The 22,286-nt window shown below is 31.5% G+C and overlaps 5 protein-coding genes across 11 annotated transcripts; 2 read left to right on the forward strand and 3 right to left on the reverse strand.

The window, feature by feature from the left end:
* Positions 1 to 20: 20 nt before the first annotated feature.
* LOC117159130 (uncharacterized) lies at positions 21 to 11,264 on the forward strand. Of its 2 annotated transcripts, XM_076623739.1 has the most exons (8): positions 21 to 817; positions 8,747 to 8,855; positions 8,919 to 8,993; positions 9,181 to 9,394; positions 9,474 to 9,647; positions 9,726 to 10,146; positions 10,234 to 10,661; positions 11,067 to 11,264. In XM_076623739.1, the coding sequence occupies exons 4-8, from the start codon at positions 9,194 to 9,196 to the stop codon at positions 11,262 to 11,264; spliced, it is 1,422 nt and encodes a 473-aa protein (XP_076479854.1). In that variant the 5' UTR covers positions 21 to 817; positions 8,747 to 8,855; positions 8,919 to 8,993; positions 9,181 to 9,193. The 2 variants fall into 2 exon arrangements, with proteins under 2 accessions (XP_076479854.1, XP_033194584.2); XM_033338693.2 differs by having other exon boundaries at positions 30 to 817; positions 8,747 to 8,993; positions 10,249 to 10,661.
* Positions 1,923 to 5,131, reverse strand: ThrRS (threonine--tRNA ligase). 2 transcript variants are annotated; one of them, XM_033338629.2, is made up of 5 exons: positions 4,989 to 5,131; positions 4,501 to 4,581; positions 2,810 to 4,365; positions 2,431 to 2,720; positions 1,923 to 2,342 (listed from the first exon to the last, which is right to left on the reverse strand). In XM_033338629.2, the coding sequence occupies exons 1-5, from the start codon at positions 5,052 to 5,054 to the stop codon at positions 2,194 to 2,196; spliced, it is 2,142 nt and encodes a 713-aa protein (XP_033194520.1). In that variant the 5' UTR covers positions 5,055 to 5,131; the 3' UTR covers positions 1,923 to 2,193. The 2 variants fall into 2 exon arrangements, with proteins under 2 accessions (XP_033194520.1, XP_033194512.1); XM_033338621.2 differs by having other exon boundaries at positions 4,863 to 5,002.
* LOC117159064 (uncharacterized) lies at positions 5,322 to 8,347 on the reverse strand. Of its 4 annotated transcripts, none has more exons than XM_033338609.2 (6): positions 7,825 to 8,347; positions 7,571 to 7,743; positions 7,357 to 7,503; positions 7,164 to 7,283; positions 5,760 to 7,088; positions 5,322 to 5,681 (listed from the first exon to the last, which is right to left on the reverse strand). In XM_033338609.2, exons 1-6 carry the CDS (start codon positions 8,345 to 8,347, stop codon positions 5,487 to 5,489), a joined length of 2,487 nt encoding a protein of 828 aa, XP_033194500.1. In that variant the 3' UTR covers positions 5,322 to 5,486. The 4 variants fall into 4 exon arrangements, with proteins under 4 accessions (XP_033194500.1, XP_033194483.1, XP_033194491.1 ...); XM_033338592.2 differs by having other exon boundaries at positions 7,164 to 7,292; XM_033338600.2 differs by having other exon boundaries at positions 7,354 to 7,503.
* LOC117159138 (uncharacterized) lies at positions 11,246 to 13,299 on the reverse strand. 2 transcript variants are annotated; one of them, XM_033338704.2, is made up of 5 exons: positions 12,944 to 13,299; positions 12,490 to 12,680; positions 12,195 to 12,383; positions 11,631 to 12,125; positions 11,246 to 11,562 (listed from the first exon to the last, which is right to left on the reverse strand). In XM_033338704.2, the coding sequence occupies exons 1-5, from the start codon at positions 13,046 to 13,048 to the stop codon at positions 11,457 to 11,459; spliced, it is 1,086 nt and encodes a 361-aa protein (XP_033194595.1). In that variant the 5' UTR covers positions 13,049 to 13,299; the 3' UTR covers positions 11,246 to 11,456. The 2 variants fall into 2 exon arrangements, with proteins under 2 accessions (XP_033194595.1, XP_033194605.1); XM_033338714.2 differs by having other exon boundaries at positions 12,928 to 13,288.
* A 328-nt stretch (positions 13,300 to 13,627) lies between these two features.
* On the forward strand, positions 13,628 to 21,983 carry Wdr33 (WD repeat domain 33). The gene is made up of 9 exons (XM_033338537.2): positions 13,628 to 14,277; positions 14,882 to 15,222; positions 15,298 to 15,567; positions 15,816 to 15,967; positions 18,153 to 18,250; positions 18,418 to 18,778; positions 18,856 to 19,067; positions 19,380 to 19,715; positions 19,805 to 21,983. Exons 2-9 carry the CDS (start codon positions 14,899 to 14,901, stop codon positions 21,220 to 21,222), a joined length of 3,171 nt encoding a protein of 1,056 aa, XP_033194428.1. The 5' UTR covers positions 13,628 to 14,277; positions 14,882 to 14,898; the 3' UTR covers positions 21,223 to 21,983.
* The last annotated feature ends 303 nt before the right edge of the window (positions 21,984 to 22,286 follow it).

The raw sequence follows: 22,286 nt of genomic DNA on the forward strand, positions 1-22,286 counted from the left end.
CCCGGACTAGTGCTGCATCATACGGCGAAATGCTGAGTTTAATTGACATTAGCATATACAAGAACCTAAATTGAACAAATTAAACGATCTTACATATGAGATCATTTATTGTTGTAAAGTGTTATGAATGCTTTTTGGGGATTTTCTAATAGTACTCATATGAATAGAGAAGTATAGAGACGACATATAGAAGTTTCTAATCTAGAAATCCATTGATTCAAAAGTTCTGCGTTTTCAAAGTTTAGTACTTTTAGCCTACTGCATAACTTACTTTAATCTGATAGCCATTTAAACGATAAATTTCTTATTTATTTAAACACATATTATATTCAGAATAACGGAATCTCGCTTTATTATCGATATATAAATCAATTTGTCAAATAACATTTTGAATAAATGTTATGTACGTGGTCCAACCAATATTACTTGTACTTTTCTATCTCCATAAGACAATATTCAGTTACGTTCATAGTATCAACAAAAATAAACAACGCATATGACAAAAGGGGTCATGGAGAATAAGCCAATTAATTTAATAAGAAATACCAAACTTTAACAATGTACAATTTTTGAACCAGTGCAATGGATTCCTGGACTTCAAACCGTAATTCCTAGATTCAAAATCGTTATATCTTGCTTCCATTTATCGAATTCAAGAAATACTCGATAATTGTATAAAACAAGATCTTTTGCATAATTGCACACTTGTGCTCGTCGCCGCTACGGAGAAGAGGTTCCCCGACACACAGAGAAGCTCGACGGCCCGCCGCGATCGAGTGGTGTAACATGATCTAATATCAGATATCGTTAAGACAATGTATGTAGATACTAATTTAAAAGTGAAATATTTTTTATTTTTGACTTTTTTAAATTTGAACTTTTACTAACATATTTGTGAAATCTTTCCGACTAAAATAAGTAAGCAAATATGCTGTAAATTATATCGTGTCATTTTAATTACAAAAATGTTAGAAACATATTAGTAAAAGTTTTATTGGTAAAATTTTGAGTTAAAATTCTCATCTTATCATATACTCTATCTAACGAGACGAGGTACTGACACTCGAGTTTCACTAATCAGCAGTCAATAGTTGCAGTCGCAACAATCAAATTTTACAACGTTTATTGCCTCGTCTCATTGGATAAACTATAGCAATTTGTAGCTTGCAACATGTGAAGTTTTATTAATAACATTATTTCGATTATGTATAAAAGTTATGCAGCAAAATTTTTTTATGCTCTTTTCAATGAATTTACAAAAGATATTGAAGCTAAGAAAACTGATACCACGATTACATAAACTTACATATATGTATATGTATAAGCTGATACACGGTCTTATATGATTGTGGCTGATACACATCTAATTAAGCGATAATACTCAATATAATAAATATATCTACTATTCCTAGTTAAAAGTTATTTTTTATTCAAACAGTACTTCGATTATTAGTAAAATAAGAACAACTTTAGCCGAAGATGCGACTTGATTGTGAAAGATATTATGAAAGATTTTAATGACAACTTTTCGATTTGTGTCGATGTGATTTATAATTTACAACAATAATTTATTCCCAAAAGATATTAGAGCAGTTACAGCAATATGCATATATTGACAATATCTGCAATAAATTACGGAGCACAGCCGTTGAGATGAACATTTCGTTAGTTACAATGTACACTCAATGTTTCTGCTATAATTGCGAAAAATAAAAAATTATTTGTAGCTTCCGAATAAAATTATTTATCGTAATAGCATTTACAAATCATCGAATAAAAAATAGAGTTTGGAGAAAATTAAATAAATTGACTATATATTTCGTTGTCTAATTTATCTCTATGAATAAAATATATTCATGTTTTTGCATAAAAAAAATCTATTTAATAAGAAGGAAGATTTTCATAATAAAATTACAGATTACTTCACAAGCATAAATACATGGATTATATTATACCAAAGTTTGAATACTAAATAAAATTAATTAAATGCAAAATAATCATCTTATGCTTTTATATCGTTATCTTATTAACAAGACTCTTTTTATAATAATATTCTCTTTCAATAAGTTGCTATGCATTATTCAATATATTTAAAAAATGTGATTTTAGATCCTGTCGACCTATATTACACCTGATTCTGTCAGAATTATAGTCTGGAAATAAATAAATATTCTGTCTGTATATAAAGCTTATTTAAAACTTCTCTTCGCAGTTTCTATCCTTTTTCTCTTTGAATACTTTGAATTTTGCAATTAGGTCATCTACAAGAATTTCCCCATGCACCACATTGTCCCTAGTTCGTACATTTACCGTGCCAGCATTAAGTTCTTTTTCTCCAACAACTAAAAATATATTTATATATGTATTAAACACATTAATATTGTACTACATGATACATATAAAGCATTACTATACAAGACATTTCTTTACCGAGAATAAAGTTAAACTGTGCGAGTTGGGCATTTCGAATTTTTTTGTTCAGAGTATCACTTGAATCTGTATCAATCTCTACCATAATTCCACTATTCCAAAGTTTATCTTTTACTTGCTCCGCATACTCATCAAATTGAGAGCTTACTGGAATAACCATTACTTGTCGCGGGGACAACCAAAACGGCCATTTTCCAGCGTATGATTCTGTTAGAATTGCAATCATTCTTTCTACAGAACCCAAAATGGCTCTGTGAATAATTACTGGCCTCGTTCTTTCCCCAGATTCGCTAAAATTTTTAATTTAAATTTGCATTTAAAATTAAAATTCAAAATTTCAACTTATATCACAAAATTAGTTTAAAATCGTTCTACTTACTTAATATAAGACAAATTAAATCTAATTGGTAGTTGGAAGTCCAGTTGAATAGTAGCACACTGATGATGTCTCTTAAGTGCATCCATAATGGTTATGTCAATTTTTGGACCATAAAATGCACCATCCTCTGGATTAAGTTTCCATGGTTCTCCAAATGCATCTAAACTCTCTGCTAATGCTTTTTCAGCTTGATCCCACATTTCTATATCTCCCATGTACTTTTCGGGTCTCGTGGATAAACATAAATTAAATGTGAAACCGAACACGGAATACACGTGTCTCAAAAAGTCAAGCGCGCCAATCATTTCATCTTTAATTTGATCAACCGAACAGAATATATGCGCGTCATCTTGTTGAAAGCGCCTGACTCTAGTTAGTCCAGTTAATGCACCAGATAACTCATTTCTGTGCAATACTCCGAAATCTGCCATCCTTAATGGCAATTCGCGCCAGGACCTGATACGAACGTCGAAGATCATACAATGACCAGGACAATTCATTGGTTTAAGTGCAAAAGTTTCCTTTTCAACATCAAAGGAAAACATATTTTCCGCGTAATGCTGCCAGTGACCAGACGTTTGCCATAATTTACTGTTATAAATATTAGGTGTAACTACTTCTTGGAAACCCCGTTTTCTATATTCAGAACGAATAAATTCAACTAAAGTATTATAAATATAGGCTCCGCGTGGTTGAAAGAAACATGATCCTGGAGAAAGTTCATGGAAAAAGAATAACTCTTGTTCCTTTCCTATTTTCCTGTGATCTCGTTTTGCTGCTTCTTCCTGAAACTTTTCCCATTCTTTCAATTGTTTGGTATCTGGAAAACTGATGCCATAAATTCTCTGTAAAGATTCTGCATTGACATTTCCTTCCCAATAAGTAGATGAACCTTTTGTGATTTTAATGGCCTTAACTTTTCCAGTATGTCTAACATGTGGTCCTCTGCATAAATCAATTAATGGACCACATCTATATACTGTGGTAGTTGGAGTATGTATTTTTTCATTAATAATCCGAACTTTAAATTCGTTGTATTTAAACATCTCCAAGAGGTCTTCCTTAGTCATTTCTAATCTCTCGAATGGTTGTTTATCTTTAGCTATCTTTTTGTAAAGAGTCTCTAAGAATGGGAAGTCTAAATTGGAAATTCCTGTTTCACCTACGTACATATCATAATAAAATCCATTTTCTATTGGTGGACCATAACATAAACAACCACCATATACTCTCTCCATGGCTTCTCCTAAAATGTGTGCACTAGAGTGCCAAAACACTTGTTGGCCATCTGGATGATCAAATTTAAGGAGTTCAAGTTTGCAATCAGATTCCAAGGGTCTGTCAAGGTCCCACAGTTCATTATTAACTTTTGCAATAACAGTACTGTCCGCTAAACCTTGACTAATGTTTTTGGCAATCTCGTATGGCGTTGTACGCCAAGATTGAGCTATAACTTCCTTTCCATCAGGTAGTGTTACTTTTATGTCAGTAACCGTTTTCAAAGCTAATGATGTTTCATACTCTGCTTTAAGCTTATCCCATAATGCAATACGATCCTGAAAAAATAATTATTCAGGAACATAATCAAATAATAAGTATATTCAAAAATTGATTTCAATTAATTAAATCTATTTGTTTCAGTTGTCAGTTATTTAAACATGCAATTTTCAAATGTTAGCAAAATAACATACCTGAATATAACTTGGCCAAGGATTTAATTCAGAAACATTCCTTTCTTCGATGGCAGCAGCTTTTTTCTTTGGTTTCATTTTCTAATATTGAGTAAAATAAAATATTTAATATCACCGCAAATACTAATCATTATCTTCTAAATTAAAAAAACATGAGGCTAATGCATTCGCGGACAATGCAACAATCGTTAAAAGGTATAAGGTTGGATTGCATCAGATTATCGATTTCAATGATATGGGTGGTCATTCTTAACATAGTACAAATTATATCAATGAATAGTTTAAGAACCGAAAAAAAAAAGAAAATTCGAAACGTGATATTATAACATAATGTTGTAATGATAGTATATCTTATAACCAACCCAAGCATGTGTCCGCTTGGAAACATTGTAAGTGTTTCTATAACTGCAAATACGCAAAGTCGCCAACATATTTTACCGCTAAAAATGAAAATGAAAATATTTATTAAAAAGAATCAGTATTCATGCCTTGTCTTCCTTCAAATTCAGGTTTTCCATATTATTCACCACGTCTTCACACAGGTTGTCGACCATATTGAAGCTAGACTTGCTGAGTATATATATAATAATGTAACTGATTCGTTAAACTAGCTCCGATGTACCTCTACTTTCTATACGTACGTTATGATGACGTAAGAAATAGGAATAAAAATTTATTTTATTAAATATTCAATTTATATTTATAATTTAATAGTATAATTTAATTAATATTTATATTTTAATCACAATATTATAAAGAGGAAATGAAGAAATAAAACATTAATATCTTCTCTTTTATTAAAAAATAATCGTCTACAAAACCTGTTTTAAATGCCTGTTTTAAATATGTATCGATACATATTACAATGTAAATCACACGAACATAACAGAACATCATCGTCGTTCATTTTTATTCGATAAAATTTTATAACTATTTTACAATTTGTTCCCTACGCCCTTAAACAAATAACGTAAACTTATCTATTCCTAAAAGTGTATGCGTTCGTGACGAACAATGTGACTTCGATGATGAAATCTTTTTCCGCAAGCGCGACAAACATATGGCCGTTCATCAGTATGAATCCTATTATGCATTTTCAAATCGTATTTTTTAAAAAATGATTTACCGCACTGAGAACAAACATGGTTCCGTTGTTTTAAATGATCTCGTTTTACATGCTCCTATATCAAAATAATCATTGTTATGTAATTTAGTATATGGTTTAATAATTAGAGAAATATCCTCCGAAAAATACTCACATTTACTTGTGAAGAAGTATTATAAATTTTATTACATATATCACATGCAAACTTCTGTGGACCATCTGGTCTATGATTGTTTGCAATGTGTTTATTTAACGTTGATTTCCAAGCAAATGACATTTTACAGTCTTTGCAATGAAATTTTTGCTGGTCTGCGAAATGGGTACCGATGTGTTGTTTGTAATTGTAACTAGTTGAAAATGACTTTTCACATATTGTACATTGAAACTTTATTAAAAACGTTTTCGATTTCCTTGAGTCTTGTTCATCCTCTAATTTTTCATTACTATTTGTCACATCTTCACTTTGCTCTTGTTTTTCATCTGTTTCAACAATTTGATTATTACTATTATTGTCATCGATAATATCATCTTTTACATTCGATTCTACAGTGTCAATTTCACCAAAATTTTGAAATTGTAAGAATTCATCACTGTCTTTGTTACAATCTGAAATTTTCGAGTTTTGGTTTTCAAGTCCTGATTCCACAAATTCAAGAAATCGCTCGGGACTATCGTCGTAATTTAATCTTTCAAATACTTCGAAATTTGTTTCAACATATTTATCGAATTCACTTTGTGTGTCTAATAGAATCTGATTTGTAAAATTTTTTTCTTCGCCTTGTAATTCATATTGTGAATAATTTAAATCGTTATGTATATCATCTCGTATACTCTGCTCATGATTTTCTTCGTTCATATTTGTACTATCATCTTTACTCTCGGAACTTTTTGTGGACTCAATAATTTGCGGATTCGGCAATTTTTCAACTAAATTATTAATTAGAAATTCATAAAATTGTTCCCCTGTTTCTGTTTGTACTAAACGCAACATTGGTTCATCATGATTTACGATATTATTTATGTCGTTCAAATCATCGGATATTTTTTCACTTTGTACTAAATTTATTTCTTCATTTTTATGTATATTTGAATCGGAATTAAGATGTTCATTGTTACTAGATTCCGAGAGATCTATCTTTTGAAACATATCGGTAACATTCAGAGGAGTATTTATTAGGGTGTTATAATTTGATATTGTTTCGGATTTTTGTAAATCCGATTCGTATGTTTGAATACATAATTTATTTTTAAGAATATTTTCATCTAATGGACCAGCATATGCTACATTTTCTCTTTCTGTAGAATCATTGGATTTACATAATAAAAGCGGACTATCATGAACAAGTTGTGTTTGTTCATCGTTAAATGCTACCTCCTCAGAAACACTTAATTCTTCAGCCCCCAAAATTTTTGTTTCACATAGATCTTCTTGTGAAATGTGATTTCTACTATCTTCAATGTTTTCCAGATTGATTTTCTTTAACTTTTTCCATGTAAAAAAGTAACTATATATAGAAATAGTTTTGAATTGTATGATTATAAATGATAAAATATTTACCTGTTCTGATGTGATATAAATAATTGCATCCAATGGTGAAGCTTTTTTCATATTTGTTTCATTTTCAAGAAAGTCAAAATTATTAGTACATTGTGTTTGTTCTTTCAGTTCTGTAGCTTTCTGAAAACTCTAAATGGAAGAAATAGGTCAAAAACATGTAGTTCTTGAATGTTACTTTCAGAATTCTTACCACCTCATTGTTTTTGCACTCCAAGGTTTGCGAATGGGATTTTTCGTGCTCCCTTAAGAGAAAAATAAAATTGAAACTTTCACCACAAATCTTACAGTAATGTTGTCTCTTAACAATCTTTTGCTGACTAGGTGCATTACCTTCAACAAACTGTACATTGACAGTAAGATATACTTATATTCAAAGGATATTACATAATATCACATTTGCTCATCACCTTATTTTTGCACATTGCATGATCTTTTTTCTGTAAATTGATATTGTTGAAATTAGTTTGCGAATGATGTTTAACATCATCCTTTACCCTTTCGTGAATACGTTTGTGTCTTGCAAGGGAACTAATTTGAGTAAAACGTTTTCCACAAATGGAACATGGATATAATTTTTCCCCTAAAAATTCATATCACATTTAAATTTTTATTCATTATTTGTATTTCATTTTGTGGAAAATTTGATGTACAATATAACTACCAGCATGCATTCTGCAGTGTCTGATTAAATTAGATATGTGATTAAATTTTCTCCCACAAACTTCACAAATACAAACATTTGTTCCTAAATGAATGTTTAAATGTGTTTTTAAATCTGCCTTGCGAAAGAAACCTTTGCCACAAATTTCACAGAGCTGTGACTTTTCGCCTAAATGTATACTTCGATGATGATAATCATATTGAGAAGCTCTGTCAAAAGTTAAACTGCACTGATGGCATTTGAAAGGCCTTAATGTAGTTTCATAAGGATTGTCATCAATCTTTTTCGAAGTATAGTGTTTTGACACTGTTTCTAATTCATTATTTGCATTTTTTAACCATTGCACATGCTTTAATAATACATCTCCAGCATGGATACGTAAATGATCATAGAATTCTTTTTTATTTATGTATCCAACATCACACACCGGACAAACAAGATTGATAGACTGCATTTGAACCATATCATTCTTACAATTCTCTTCTGGATTTAAAGTGAATGACATGCTCGCATATTCAGACATGAGAATTTTTTTTACAGAGAAACTTTATTTACTTTAAATACAACAATCAAAATAGTGTTAACAATTCTAGCACTTAGGCATTTGTCTTATTAGATCAACAACCTAAAAGATGTAGTATCATTAGTTTACTACATATTTCTGTTATTTATTCCCTCATTATACATGATTTAAAACTAATTGCTCCAATTTGATATTTACGACGCGTTTAAAGTTTTAGTTCAGTGAACGATATAGATTCCATTGAATTATATTACCTACGCGTTAAGCCATAGACGTACTTATTGGTTTATTATGATTATAACAAACTAAATGAAATTCGCACGTTATTTGAAATTCTGTGTCATTATTTCAAATTTATTTAAGGAAAATATAACGTATTATTTTGCTTGTTATTTTCAGATACATGTTATTTAAGTCTGTTCAAGTATACATATGCATATAATCAGATAATAAACATACAAAGATACACAGTTTGTGCATTGGTACCCCTGTTTAAAGCCACATGTTGGTAAGACTTCGTCATTCGGTTAATTTAATTTTCAAAAGGTAATTACGATTTACCATGTTTAAGATCGAAGCAGTGGCCCGTTAAGAATTTTACTGTGTTTTGTATGCATTTTTGAAGGGTTTAATTTATATATATAAAGTAAGTTCACACACAATTTTTAAGTTTTATACAATATTAAATGTACCTAAAATTACCAGTAAATACTTTTAAAATGCTAAGCAAAATGTGCTACTGTTTGTTATGTATCCAAACAAATGATTTAAGTGTCGTTTATTTATGCAAGTGCAATCTAATTATATTCATAATTTATTTATTGAATTACTAGGTGAAAACGTATAATGGGAAATTATGTTAATAAGTTTTTTGCTCATAATACTGAGGCTTATAACAATAAAATGGAAAAAGAAGAAATAAGATGTCCATTATCTACTGATGAAGTAACTCTTAAGACAGACATTATGGAAACTCCACCAATAGTTCGTAAAACATTAATTGATCCTAGATCAATAACAAGTGGAATAAATCGTACACCAATAGAAGTAATTTTAACACAAGTTAACATATATTTTCACAAGTTGTATAATAATACACAATATATAAAATTTGTAATATTTATAGGTGAATTGTACACCATTTGGAACAAATAAAAAAATGATATCAGCAATGCCAAAACATTTACAAACTAAACAGTATTTGGAAACAGATATAGATAAAATAATGCTATGTTTAACTCCAATGAAACATTGTATGCCAAAAGTAATAGATATTCCAAAAGTACAACTGCCAACAATGGTAAATTATGTATATTATAACATGGCTTAGAAATTGTATTATTATCAATAATTTATAAGGCTCACTAAACTATTTTAGGAAGATAAAGATACAGATATTCCCTCAACACCAACAACTAGTAATTTAAATAATGAAAAGGTAATTACTGATATAGAAAAGGAACGTTTTAATATCTTGGGACTTGATCCTCGATCTCCAGCTGCGGATTTTGACAGAACGCCAATTTTAATGCCAAAATCTATAAAACGTTTAAGAGCAAGGTCTCAAGAATTTTTACATAGAGCTGGTAGTTACGATACAGATATGTTTTATCCAAAATTTTCATATTGTGAAACATCATCACAATTCAATGTTACTGAAGTACAGGCTTCACGTAGTTTAGCCACAACTGATGTAAATTCTTTGAATTCAGTCATTAGTGATTGCGATAACAAATCCAAATCACCTGAATCACTATATTCTAGTCATTCATCTGGAAATAAATCTACTTCAGTGATTGGTGAGAAATTATTCTTAATAATTCAAAATTAATTTATATTACAATATGTAAAAAACTTATTTCAAAAATTTATTATATCTAATAAAGAAATATTTGCATCAGCGAAGGAAGAATTGGAAGATCCGAGTGAATCTCAAAGAATCTCAGGGCAAAACAAGTTCAATGATGTATGTGTGAAGAAGGATATAGAAGAAAAGAAAACATGTGTTACCAGCGATGAAATAATTAAAGTATGGAGAGATTCATTGATATTGGATGAGCCTCAAGAATTAAAAACAAGTGAATTAGACAATGTACAAATTATTGAAGAAAAAATAGCACAAGTATCTAAAGAAGAAGTAATTATAACATTTGATGATGATAATATAGCAAAACTAGCTAATTTTGAAAGTGAAAGAACTAAAATAGATACAATTAGAAAAAAGAAAAAAAATCTAAAATCAGAAGTGGAAATTCCAATAGACGAAAAGAAATTTTCTAATTCTATTAATAAAGATGGAAGTGAATCTACAAAGGTACTTAATAAATTATTTTGCAGACATGGTAGTTGCAGTATAGATATATTTTTTCTAAAATTTTCATATTATGAAACATCACAATTGAATGTTATTGAAGTACAGTTTTTAACAACAAAGTTTTAAAATTCAGTTATTAATGTTTATTATCACAAATCCAGTAAATCGGAATCACCACGATTTATTCGTTTATTTGAAAATGAGTTGGTGGATTTTGAATCAGCAGAAACCACGCTGAAATAAGCACAATACAACTATGATTTATAATCGAGTTGTAAAGGTGCCGGCTGAAATTCGAAACCTGACCATACAGCCACGAGTTTGAGTCCCAGTCAATCGAGTCAGCGCGACTCTAAAATATAAATGTTTATGCTCTATTATAAAGTTTTCATATTTTATTTTCAGATTCGAACTCCTCTCGGAAATCGTTCAAATAATGGACAAGTACAAACATTATTAATAAAATCACCACAACAGGTATTTAGGAACAAAGGTATTACCTCAAAAATATTGCAAGAAAACACACCACCACACAAGAAACATACTACAAAATCGAAATTAGGTGGTATACAGTGGGATCCAGATTCAACGGTTATCATTTAGGGTTTTATTAATTTTTTATAATAGGACAAATTTAGACATAGTTTATATTTTTTATATATTTTAAACAAATTCAAATAATTGTAAAAATTAATTATAAACATAAGTGTTATTTGATTGGAATAGTGCGTATCTACTTGATGTAAAATAAATAATCCTTTGAATAAACTTTTTATTATTTGTCTTGATATAAAATCATGGATTTTCCTTGTTGTTCATTTGCATCGCTGCTCGTACCTGGGATTTGGCTTTTTCAATTGACAACTGCAGATTTTCGCTTGGTTGTACTAACTGGGTAACACTAAACAATATGATAATAATAATTTATTATGAAAGTACAATTAATACAAAATGCAATATGTAATATACCTTGGATCTTTTATTACAATCCTTTTTTTCTCATTTTCACTTTTTGGTATTAATTTAATAATTATATTGTTCCGAGCCTTCTTTGGATTAGAAAATATATTCTTATTTGAAGTATCCCATTTTGCTATAGCACTTGTATCGACAATTTGTGGCTTGACAACTCTAACTTTGAGATTATTATTAATAGACTGTCCCTTGTAATTTTTTCTTTTGTTTCTTACACAGTCCAATTTTGATGTAGTTTCTTTAAATTCACTTGCTTGAGCAATAATAGCTTCAGTCGGATAATAGGGACTTTGCAATGAATTAGATGCGGTATCCGCTTGATATTCAGATGATGTTGATGGTAGACTAGGTTCACATATTGGCCTTGGATCTAGACTTTGTGGTATACCATCATAAATAGAAAATAATGTTTCTCCAGGATATTGTTGCCAGAGGCGCTCTTCTGTCAGTGGTAAAGCAGGTGTTCTTTTTCTTCTATTATACTGTTCTCTAAAAGTTGTTATTCCATTATAATAACAAGCCAAGTCTTTTATGCTACTGCATAATTTGTTTACATACTTTGGAACAAATTTATCAGTATTTGGATTCAATATATCATGTTGATTTTTTCTTATACGTATAGCTACTTCTCTTCGACGTTGAAGGAGCTTAGCTCTAGTTTCCGAGATATTTTCAAGTTCAGGGGCATAAAAAACATGTAGTGAACCTCCATAAAAATTTTTGCCATCAATGAATCGTTTTGCTATTCTATATAATGTATAATATAAGACACAATGACATGGATTATTTTATTACCAAATTACAAAAATTCAATTATATAAAAGGTATTAGGGAAATATGAAAAGGTATGAACCTTGCATTTTGTATACGATCATATTGTATATAATATGCTTCTGTAAATTCCTCTGTGGGATAATCAGACACTACATGTATCTTTCTAATATTACCATAAGGTTCAACAAGCTTTCTCACTTCATCACCTAATTGGAGTTTTGGTACTCCACATATCATTAAGTGTTTTGATTCATCATTTATTGTATAAACCTGTTACATAGAGCTAGAGTGTCAAGGAAATATTACAAACAACCAAAAATGATAGCAAATTATGAAATAAACTACGTATTTAAAATAAAATTATTTGTAAACTTAAATTTGTTATTATTTAAAGAAATTCATCGTGTGATTTATGAAAATTGTATTCAATTTTATAATAAATGATATATACAATATGAGAAAGTAACTTATAAAATATTACTTATTACTAAGCATAATTTTATATATGATAGGATACAAGTTCACAATGCTACCTTCACAGACGTCAATCTTTTCCCTTGTCTATAAGGAGGTCGTGTATGACACAATTTTTGTTGTACGTGATGAGGAAGCTTTGTTATGACGCATTTATCATCCATGATTTATATTTTTTTTTACTATATTCTTTTACAAAATTGGAGTTTTTTAAATATATGTAGTTATAATTAATTTTCTAATAAAATTTCATATATTTAATATTTATATTTATTATTGTTGTTGCACCACTTTACATTTTTGTACGCAAGAATGCTAATTGTGCTAAAGATGCTAACTTGGTAACTTATAACAGGTGGCTCTTTTTACGATAGTAATGAAACATGAATTTTTATTCTTGTGGAATTAAATAAAATTAAATAAATATAGTAATGATAATAAAAATTTTATTAATATGTATCTTAAAAATACAGAAATCAGATAACTCAAAAAGGTAACATTCAGGTATATTAGATATGATGTATGAAATGTATTAATTTCCTAGAATCTCTAAAATATCTTAAAAATCCCTATCAATTTTTAAAATTTTTAAATTTTCATTATAAAAGTGAAACATTAGGTTAATACGAATATACTTTTATCTATTCTATATATGAAACGCTATTAGTTAATAAAATTCTATCATAATATATACATTACAGCAATTTATCAAAATCACTATCGGAAGTGGATACGAATGAAACGGATGTGATCATCCAAATGAGTAATGGCGTCCATAGTATATAGGGGACATATAATTTTCTCATTGTTTGCTCGTGTGTGTTTAAATTTACATCAATATAAAGCGTGAAACCAAAAATTGTTTCGGAAATAATATAGTCATTTCAATACATATATTTCATCATATTACTTGGAAAACATTTTTTATACAAACGGTGGAAATAACAAGTGATATTGTGTATAATATATATCAAAAACGTGTTAACGTTCGGATTCGATAGTGAATCTAAGAACGTAAGGAAGTATTAAGTTTTTAGCTTGTGTCTTATTCCCCCACCTGCAGAGTTGTAAGCTATAAAAGATACAACATTAAAGCGCGTGTCGCATCCCGAAGAACAAAAGAGAAGGATGGAACGAAAAAGAAAGGTGCGTTTCGTCTCGGAACCACCCAACCAGACTCATCAGTAGGCCTTATGCTCGCAACCCCTGCTTTAATTGCACGGGATATTAGAACATATAGAGAAGAAAGCCGGAGTGAAGGAAAGTTGCTAGACATCTAACGGCGGCGGGCTGAATTATCGCCACTCGCTCGATCCACACACGTTCGGGAGATGTGACAAGCGTTTTACAGTGCAACAGCATCAAAGAAAATTTGTTCACAATTAATGAGCAGGTTGTTTATCAGTTTTTGTAAACAAGCTTCACTTTGCATTAGAGAAATGTAGAATTTTTAATAAAGTTTGTCGAATTGGTTAGCTTCTCTCGAAAAATAATTCGTATAACCTTTAGTAACATTCCGATTCCGATAGGTTTTGTACTCGTTCTTAATTATTATATATTGCTCATTGCTATACTATATGATTAAAGGAAACTTGAAATTTACAATAATAAAGATAAATAATGCATGAAGTATGTTTCTACCAATAGAAATCGGTATTAGATTTTCACATATTGTGAAAGTACAGTTTCTGTTCGTTTATATTTGAACGTTGTAGATCTCTAGTTCATCAGAAAATGTGTTAAAACAACCACAGTATTATTGCTACTTTATTGAAATTTAAATAGTCTTTTTAAACATAATAAATAGAGCAAATAGTTAGGTCAGACTTCTAAGTTTTTCCATTTATTGGATTACCCAATAGAGTATCATATACCATATGTGAATTGAATAAAAATAATTTGAAGAATATATAAAATATAACATTAATAAAGATTAAATAATGTTAAACTTACTTCATGGAATAATAATAAGAAACATATTTTGTGTTTATTTACAGAATTAACAACTGCTGTTATGTCTGCAAATACTCAATTTGCAAATCCTCCACCAGCTATAAGTTTACCTAATATGTCTGTTCCACCTCCTGCCACTCCAAATTTATCAGCTCCACCTCCTAATTTGACTACAATAAACACATCTGGAAGTTATCAGCACAGATACACTAATCATAGAGATGGAACAAGGGGTTTCTTTAAACCATTCAGACCTTATCATGCACCCAAAATTGTTGCGGCTGGTCAAGATACGTTACAAGATGAATTTGATGGCAAAAGACTTAGGAAATCTGTTATGCGTAAAACTGTGGATTATAATTCTGCCATTATAAAAAGCTTAGAGGTAGGATTCTTAATTTGGTTTGCAAAGTTTTGTGATATCAGTGATGAATAGTGTTATTACATATTTTATATGTAGAATCGAGTATGGCAGAGGGATTACAGAGACAGACGCGCCCTACAGCCAGATGTGATGTATTACCCTGATCTGCTTCCACCACCTAGTTATGTTGACAATCCTATAAATGCAGTCACCACAAGATTTGTGAAGACTGCAACAAATAAAATGCGCTGCCCTATTTTTTGTATGGCTTGGACACCAGAGGGAAGACGCCTTGTTACTGGTGCATCTAGTGGAGAATTTACATTGTGGAATGGTCTTACCTTTAATTTTGAAACTATTTTGCAGGTATTTTATGCCCCTTATTATAGTTTAACAGTAATTAAATATTTCTGTATATTATTAATATTGTTTTGTAATTTATTATCATCATTTGTAACTTTGTGATTTAAATAAAAGACTATATGTATAAATAGGGAGCTTTGGACATAAATAGGGACCAAAACTTTAAAGCTTGAATACATTGTATTACTTTTTGTGTAGAATGTATACTAGTTTTAGATGCATTAATCAAATATTTGTTTTTGTCTGTTTAGGCACATGATAGTCCAGTGAGAACAATGGTATGGTCGCACAATGAGAGCTGGATGGTCACAGGAGATCATGCAGGCTATGTGAAGTATTGGCAGAGCAATATGAACAACGTCAAGATGTTTCAGGCGCACAAAGAAGCGATTAGAGGACTCAGGTATACCATCCACCACACTAGTCCTTACGTCTCTTGCGCCACTGTTATCGATGATCCGTCCATCCTTGCTGTAGTTAAGATATTGGACATGACTCTCATTCTCTTCCTCTTCTGGTTTTACAACATTTTTGTTTTAAAAATATTAATTCTTGTATGGGTACACAGGTGATTTCTAAAATTTTTCATAAATTGTATTTGAAAGATTTCCTGATATATTAGATGTATGGTGAAGATATTCTCAAGTTTTGAAAAATTTCTGTGATATAAAGTCTGTGATGAAAATACATTCCCTATACTACGTGATGAGATCCGTGTTATTACAAATTGATTTTCTTACTTTTTTTTATTAAGGTTTCCTATATATATATATATTTAATTTTGATATTTAATTGTGATATAAACTATGAGGCTCTATATTTAAAAAAAACTTAATGTGCTATAATACTATTATAAATGTTGTTACAAGTAATTCCAGTTATTTTTGCTTAGTTTCCCAAAATTAATAATTTTTGAAATTTTTACATCTTCATGTATCTTAATAATATTTAAAGTTGATCAACAAGGATAGTGTAAATTTTTCTGCCAAATATATTGTACGTGTGTTAATATGAAATTTATCAACTGTATTCATAGAGTCTTAGGGACCTAAATAAATTTACATGGTCCACTAGATTACAGTAGTATGAATTTATTATTTTTATATAGAAAGGTCTGAGACAAAAACAAAACAAATTGTAGGAAAAAAGAAATTAGGTCCTTATGGCTCATAGTTTATGGAATTTATATGGTCAGGTTATTAGGTAAAATGTGTATATTTAGAATGAAGAATAAACAAACAAGAAATATACAGCAATACCTAGTCGAGATTCCCATGGAATTAAATAAAAATAAATATCCTGTGTCCTTCTTTACATCATCCAAGTTTTCAATAAAGTTAAATAAAGGCAGTTACAGTATCATATGTCTCTGAAAATAAAAATAAAGTATTTTCTCTTTGGTCTGTGTCACTTGTGCCCTTTTGCAGATAAGAGAGAGAGTAACAGAGAGATATAACGAACTTCATGTACACTTCGGACATTTTTTTTGTGCAATAAATGTTGAACTTTTGAAAAAATATCAATCTTGGTATATCACTCGGTGGTCATGTGGCATCAAAAAGAGATTCTACTTTCATGATAATGGAACAGTTTGTTGCTTGATCAGCAGTGAATTTTGTTTGAGTGCCAGATATGACTGTCGAAGATGGTTTTTTGTTTATTTACAATATTTACACATAGATCTTCCTTTTATTACTGATGTTTGTCTATTCCGCGAGACGAATTCAGAGTAAAAGCCCACTACGCGCATTCTTAGATCACATATATTATCGTTATGTGAATAATTTTTTAAATTGTCCTGAAAATGAATTTCATTCGTGTATTTTTACGCGTTCCTATACACGTTTTTCGCACACATATAGCATATATTTAACTCAAAAAATTTCATACACATGAAGAATTTTAGCAACCATATAATAGTCGCTTGTTATGTATCTGGTTTAAGTAATTTTTTGAAAATTATAATCCTTTATAGGTTTGTCGGTTGATTCTAACTAACTTCTACATGATATGTTTAGGATTCATCAAGGATGCATGTGTAGACATACAAATACGTAATTTATTTAGCAGATGGTACCATAAAAAAAAAGAAAAATATTTATAGTATTCTTTGCTTGTTTCTTTGCATGTGTAGTATCTATTTAATAACCAATGACAAATCAGTAATAAATGTAAGCTATTATATGCTTTAACTTCAATTTCTAATGATCATATTTTGATGTCATATCATAATAATGTCCGTAAGGTGTACCATATGCCTGAAATGTTCTATTGAATATTAATAAACTTTTCATATTCTGTCTCCTTCCACTTTGAATATATTGCAGTTGTATAAGGATAGAACTTCAATAAAAGTTAATAAAGCTCAACGTGTAATCAATCGTTCATCATACTATTCTATTATCTAATATTTTATACATGTGCCTACATGGGATAATAATTACCAAATATGTATTATACATTCCATAACGTTGTAATACTTGTTTCATTGAGAAAATTCTCATTGTGAGCATTTGCAAATAAAGAATCGCTCTATAAGTACATGACAGCGTATTGTTTGAATATAACATTTCTTTTTGGGTGGGTAGTTTCAGTCCAACGGATCACAAATTGGCAACATGCAGTGATGATGGAACAGTCAGAATTTGGGACTTTCTTCGGTGTCATGAAGAACGAATTCTCAGGGGTATATATTATATTATATTTTCTCTTATTATATTATATTTACTCTTTAACATTAGAAAAAAATATTTTTATTTACATTTTATTTATTAATTAATTGTGGTTTCAATGAACAGCTCAATCATTAATACAAACTTCAATGAATTCAATATTCATATAATTGTTGTTTAGGTCATGGTGCTGATGTGAAATGTGTGCACTGGCATCCACAAAAAAGTCTAGTCATCTCTGGAAGCAAAGATAATCAGCAACCGGTTAAATTATGGGATCCAAAGACTGGCCAGTCACTCGCAACATTACATGCACACAAGTCGACAGTAATGGATGTTAAATGGAATGAAAATGGAAATTGGCTGGTAACCGCGTCGCGGGACCATTTGCTCAAGTTGTTTGATCTTCGAAATTTAAGTCAAGAAGTTCAAACATTTCGTGGTCACAAAAAAGAAGCTTCTAGCGTCGCGTGGCACCCGAGTCACGAGGGTCTATTTTGTAGCGGTGGTAGCGATGGAGCTATTTTATTCTGGCACGTTGGGTACGCTTTCCGCAGTTCTTAATCCTATTTTTTAATCTTATTTATTACACATCACTCACACTATGATTAATTTTTAGAGCCGACAAAGAGGTAGGTGCGATAGAACAAGCTCACGACAGTATAGTTTGGACGTTAGCTTGGCACCCGCTGGGACACATCCTGTGTTCCGGTAGTAATGATCACACTTCAAAGTTTTGGACACGAAACAGGCCTGGTGATTTAATGAGAGACAAGTATAATCTCAACACTTTACCTGCAGGATCGGCTGGCGTTGATGATCATGAAATTGGTACACAATATATTATGCGAATAATCACAATAATATTGTTATTAGTATTAAGTTACTGCACAAATTATGTCCGCTAGAGTGAATCTTCTACAAATTAGATTTACCATATCAATTTATGCGAATGCTACTTTTATAAAAGTCTTTAGATTTATCATTAACAAAATAACTTGTTGCATTTTTTACCATCGGTTCGTAATTCTTTGAAAAGATGCAAATCTAATGAAAAACTCCGGACAAAATTTATGTAATAATTTCACATTTTAAGAAAAGGGAATTTTGAATTTTTTTACTATTGTTTCGATTATTTCATAGCTGATGAAGCAGCTGTAATACCTGGTATGGGGCCAGAAGATAGAATCAATGCCGATGGCGAACCAGAAGACAAAAGCGGTGGTATCCCTGGCTTGGATTTGGATCATGCAGTCGACGAAGGAAAGAAATTCGCTAACAAGAAAGTTCCATATAGCAAACCAATTCCAAGGAATTTCCAAGCTCAATGGAATGAGATGGAGGCTGAGGATATGGAGCAGGTAGAAGCTCTAAATGCATTTGTGAATCAGTTGATCGAAACCACACCAGGAGCGGTACCATTGAATGAAGTGACACCTAATGGTATTATATTGTACGGAAAAATGATTCCTGTCGAACGTAAGCATTATTTATTGTTAATGAGAACATTCAGTACTGTAATATTAAATAAAATTCTAAGATTATTAAAATCGTTGCTAATATTGCAGCCGGTTCTAAGTTAGCAGAAGCAATTAGCAAAGGAAATGATGCCATAAATAAACTAGTATTTTCCGGAGAAATAGAAGAGCTACGAGACGTTGTGGGTCCACCAGATAACATGGACGATTCCGAAGAATATTTGCAAGACGACAGCGAAATAGATTATTCCAAAGTTCCCGATATCGAACTTCCTCCACCTTTACCCAGTTCCAAATTTGCACAGAATCCTGAATTGCTGAAAGCGCTGAATCGCGGTGGAAAGCGGAAATTTGATCAACTAATCGGTTGGAGCGACGGTGGAGCCAGCGACAGAACATCGAAGATTCATCAACCGGTCTTTGGCGGAGTGATGACGGAAGACTCACAATCCAGTGATACCGACTTAAGGTACACGGGAACGAAATCAAATCAGCACTCCAACGAGACTAACTCTTTCCACAGTGGACAGGACGAGGATCTCAGGAAACTTCCTCATGGTGAAAATGCTCGAAATGCGAATCGCGATGAAGACTTACGGTTTAACATCTCTAGCGGACCTGGAAGGCCCAGTTCACGTTCTGATTACGACGTAAGGAGTAATTACGCGGATAAGGACTTTAGAAGTTCGCATGGATTCCCCTTGAAGAAGTCTTTGGATAACGACATTTACGATGACAGAGATCGGGACGGTAATTCGCGGTGGGACGATGAGAAGTCGATGAATGATGGTCCCAGAAAAGGGGATGGTGGTTTTTCAGGGAACTTTGATAAACGTGATAACATGCCGCTGGCTATAGGCTCCGGCATAAGTAACAGCATACCTCATTTAGGCAACAGTATATCTCACATGTCGAGTCACCATAATATGCAAAATATTAATCCCAACATGACCCCCCCGATCCAAAGTTTAGTACCACATCCAAATATGTCTCAGCATCCTATGCAAAATAAACCGCTGCATCCTGGTATGCAAGGAATTGACGGTCCAATGCACATGATGCACCATCCTAACATGCATCCCGGTTTTGGTCCTAACGGACCACCACCCGGAAACTTTGGCCCTAACTTTAGACCGCCAAACGGTAATTTCGGGCCCAATCAACACTTTAGGCCGAGCCCGTTGCCTCCATTCGGACCAAACCAAGGACCATTCGGTAATAACTTTCAAGGTTTGCCGAATTTCCGGGGGCCGAACTCAGGCCCGCCAAATTTTGACCGGCCGGGTTTTGGTCCTGGTTTCCGCGGTCAAAACCCCGGGCAGAACCCGCCAAATAATTTTAATTCGAATTTTGGTAATTTTGGAAATAAACTGGGACCTAATCGTGGTATGAACCGAGGTCCCAACGACAATAACATGGGAAGAATGGGAAGGAGCGGTTATAGTAATCGTGGTAGAGGACGTGACGGCGATCAACCACGAGGGATTCGAGGAAGAGACAATTATTGAAAAATAATTATTCGGGACGGAAGTATCTGTATGTTATGTGTACGTTAACATACTGCCGTTCGTTTTGCACGAATAATCCAATTGTTCCGTGCTGGGTTGTACAGTTGATCAATAATGAATTCTAGACCGTAGAACGGCGGTATCCCATAAAAGTATCGCGGGTGTAAAATAACGGCCCATATCAGACACGTTGCGAGCCACTTTATACTCAGTGCTAAAAAAGGAAACTCAAAAGTAGGCGTTCGAGTACAGCATACTTGGAAGAAAGTATATTTTCTTTTTCCGATGAGACTTTATTTGAGGAGAACAATGTCCTTTTTCCAGGAAAAGCGACTGATTATCCATATTATAGATGGCTAGATTTCTAAATAATGCGAGAGATGAATTCGTGTTGGATGCAAGTGAGACTTCTCTTCTCCTCGACTTGTGATACTTGCAAGTGGTGTATAAGCGTGGTGAATCTATACGAAGTCACAGAAATTGTAATATATAAAATATAATCAATGACACACTGGTATAATTCTGATTAAAAAAAAAAAGAAAAAATGGATTAAAAAAAGAAAAAAACAACTGTTCACAAGCTGCCTTGCGAAAGAATTTTTCTTGTTCCGATTTCGAGAATTGATGAGCGCGCGGGAGTAGGATAGAGAAGCATGTGAAGCATGTTGAACGTTTCATAATTGTTGCTGGTCGTCGAGAAAACTGTGAACCAGAACAGTCTACCTATCAATTATTAATAAAAATGAACTAAGATGCAGAAATTATTCCATGAAAGCTCTATCCCAGATTTAATTTATAGATATTAGACATAGATCTAGCTTAACTATATATGCGAATATAGAGACATAGCTCAAATGTATGATGCATAAATATATATATATTTTTAAATTCTATCTGTAATATTTCACCGTGCATGAAATTATATTTGAAATATCTTTTTGCAATGATTCTTATAACTTAATTAGTTAATATACGTTACGTCTATTTCTTTAATGTTCCGTTCATGCTGCCATCACGTTACTTCTAACGTTCGATTTTTTTTTTATTTACTTATTTAAATTTTA

The sequence above is a fragment of the Bombus vancouverensis genome, chromosome 13 (genome assembly GCF_051014615.1).
Source record: "Bombus vancouverensis nearcticus chromosome 13, iyBomVanc1_principal, whole genome shotgun sequence".
Taxonomy (NCBI): Eukaryota; Metazoa; Arthropoda; class Insecta; order Hymenoptera; family Apidae; genus Bombus; species Bombus vancouverensis.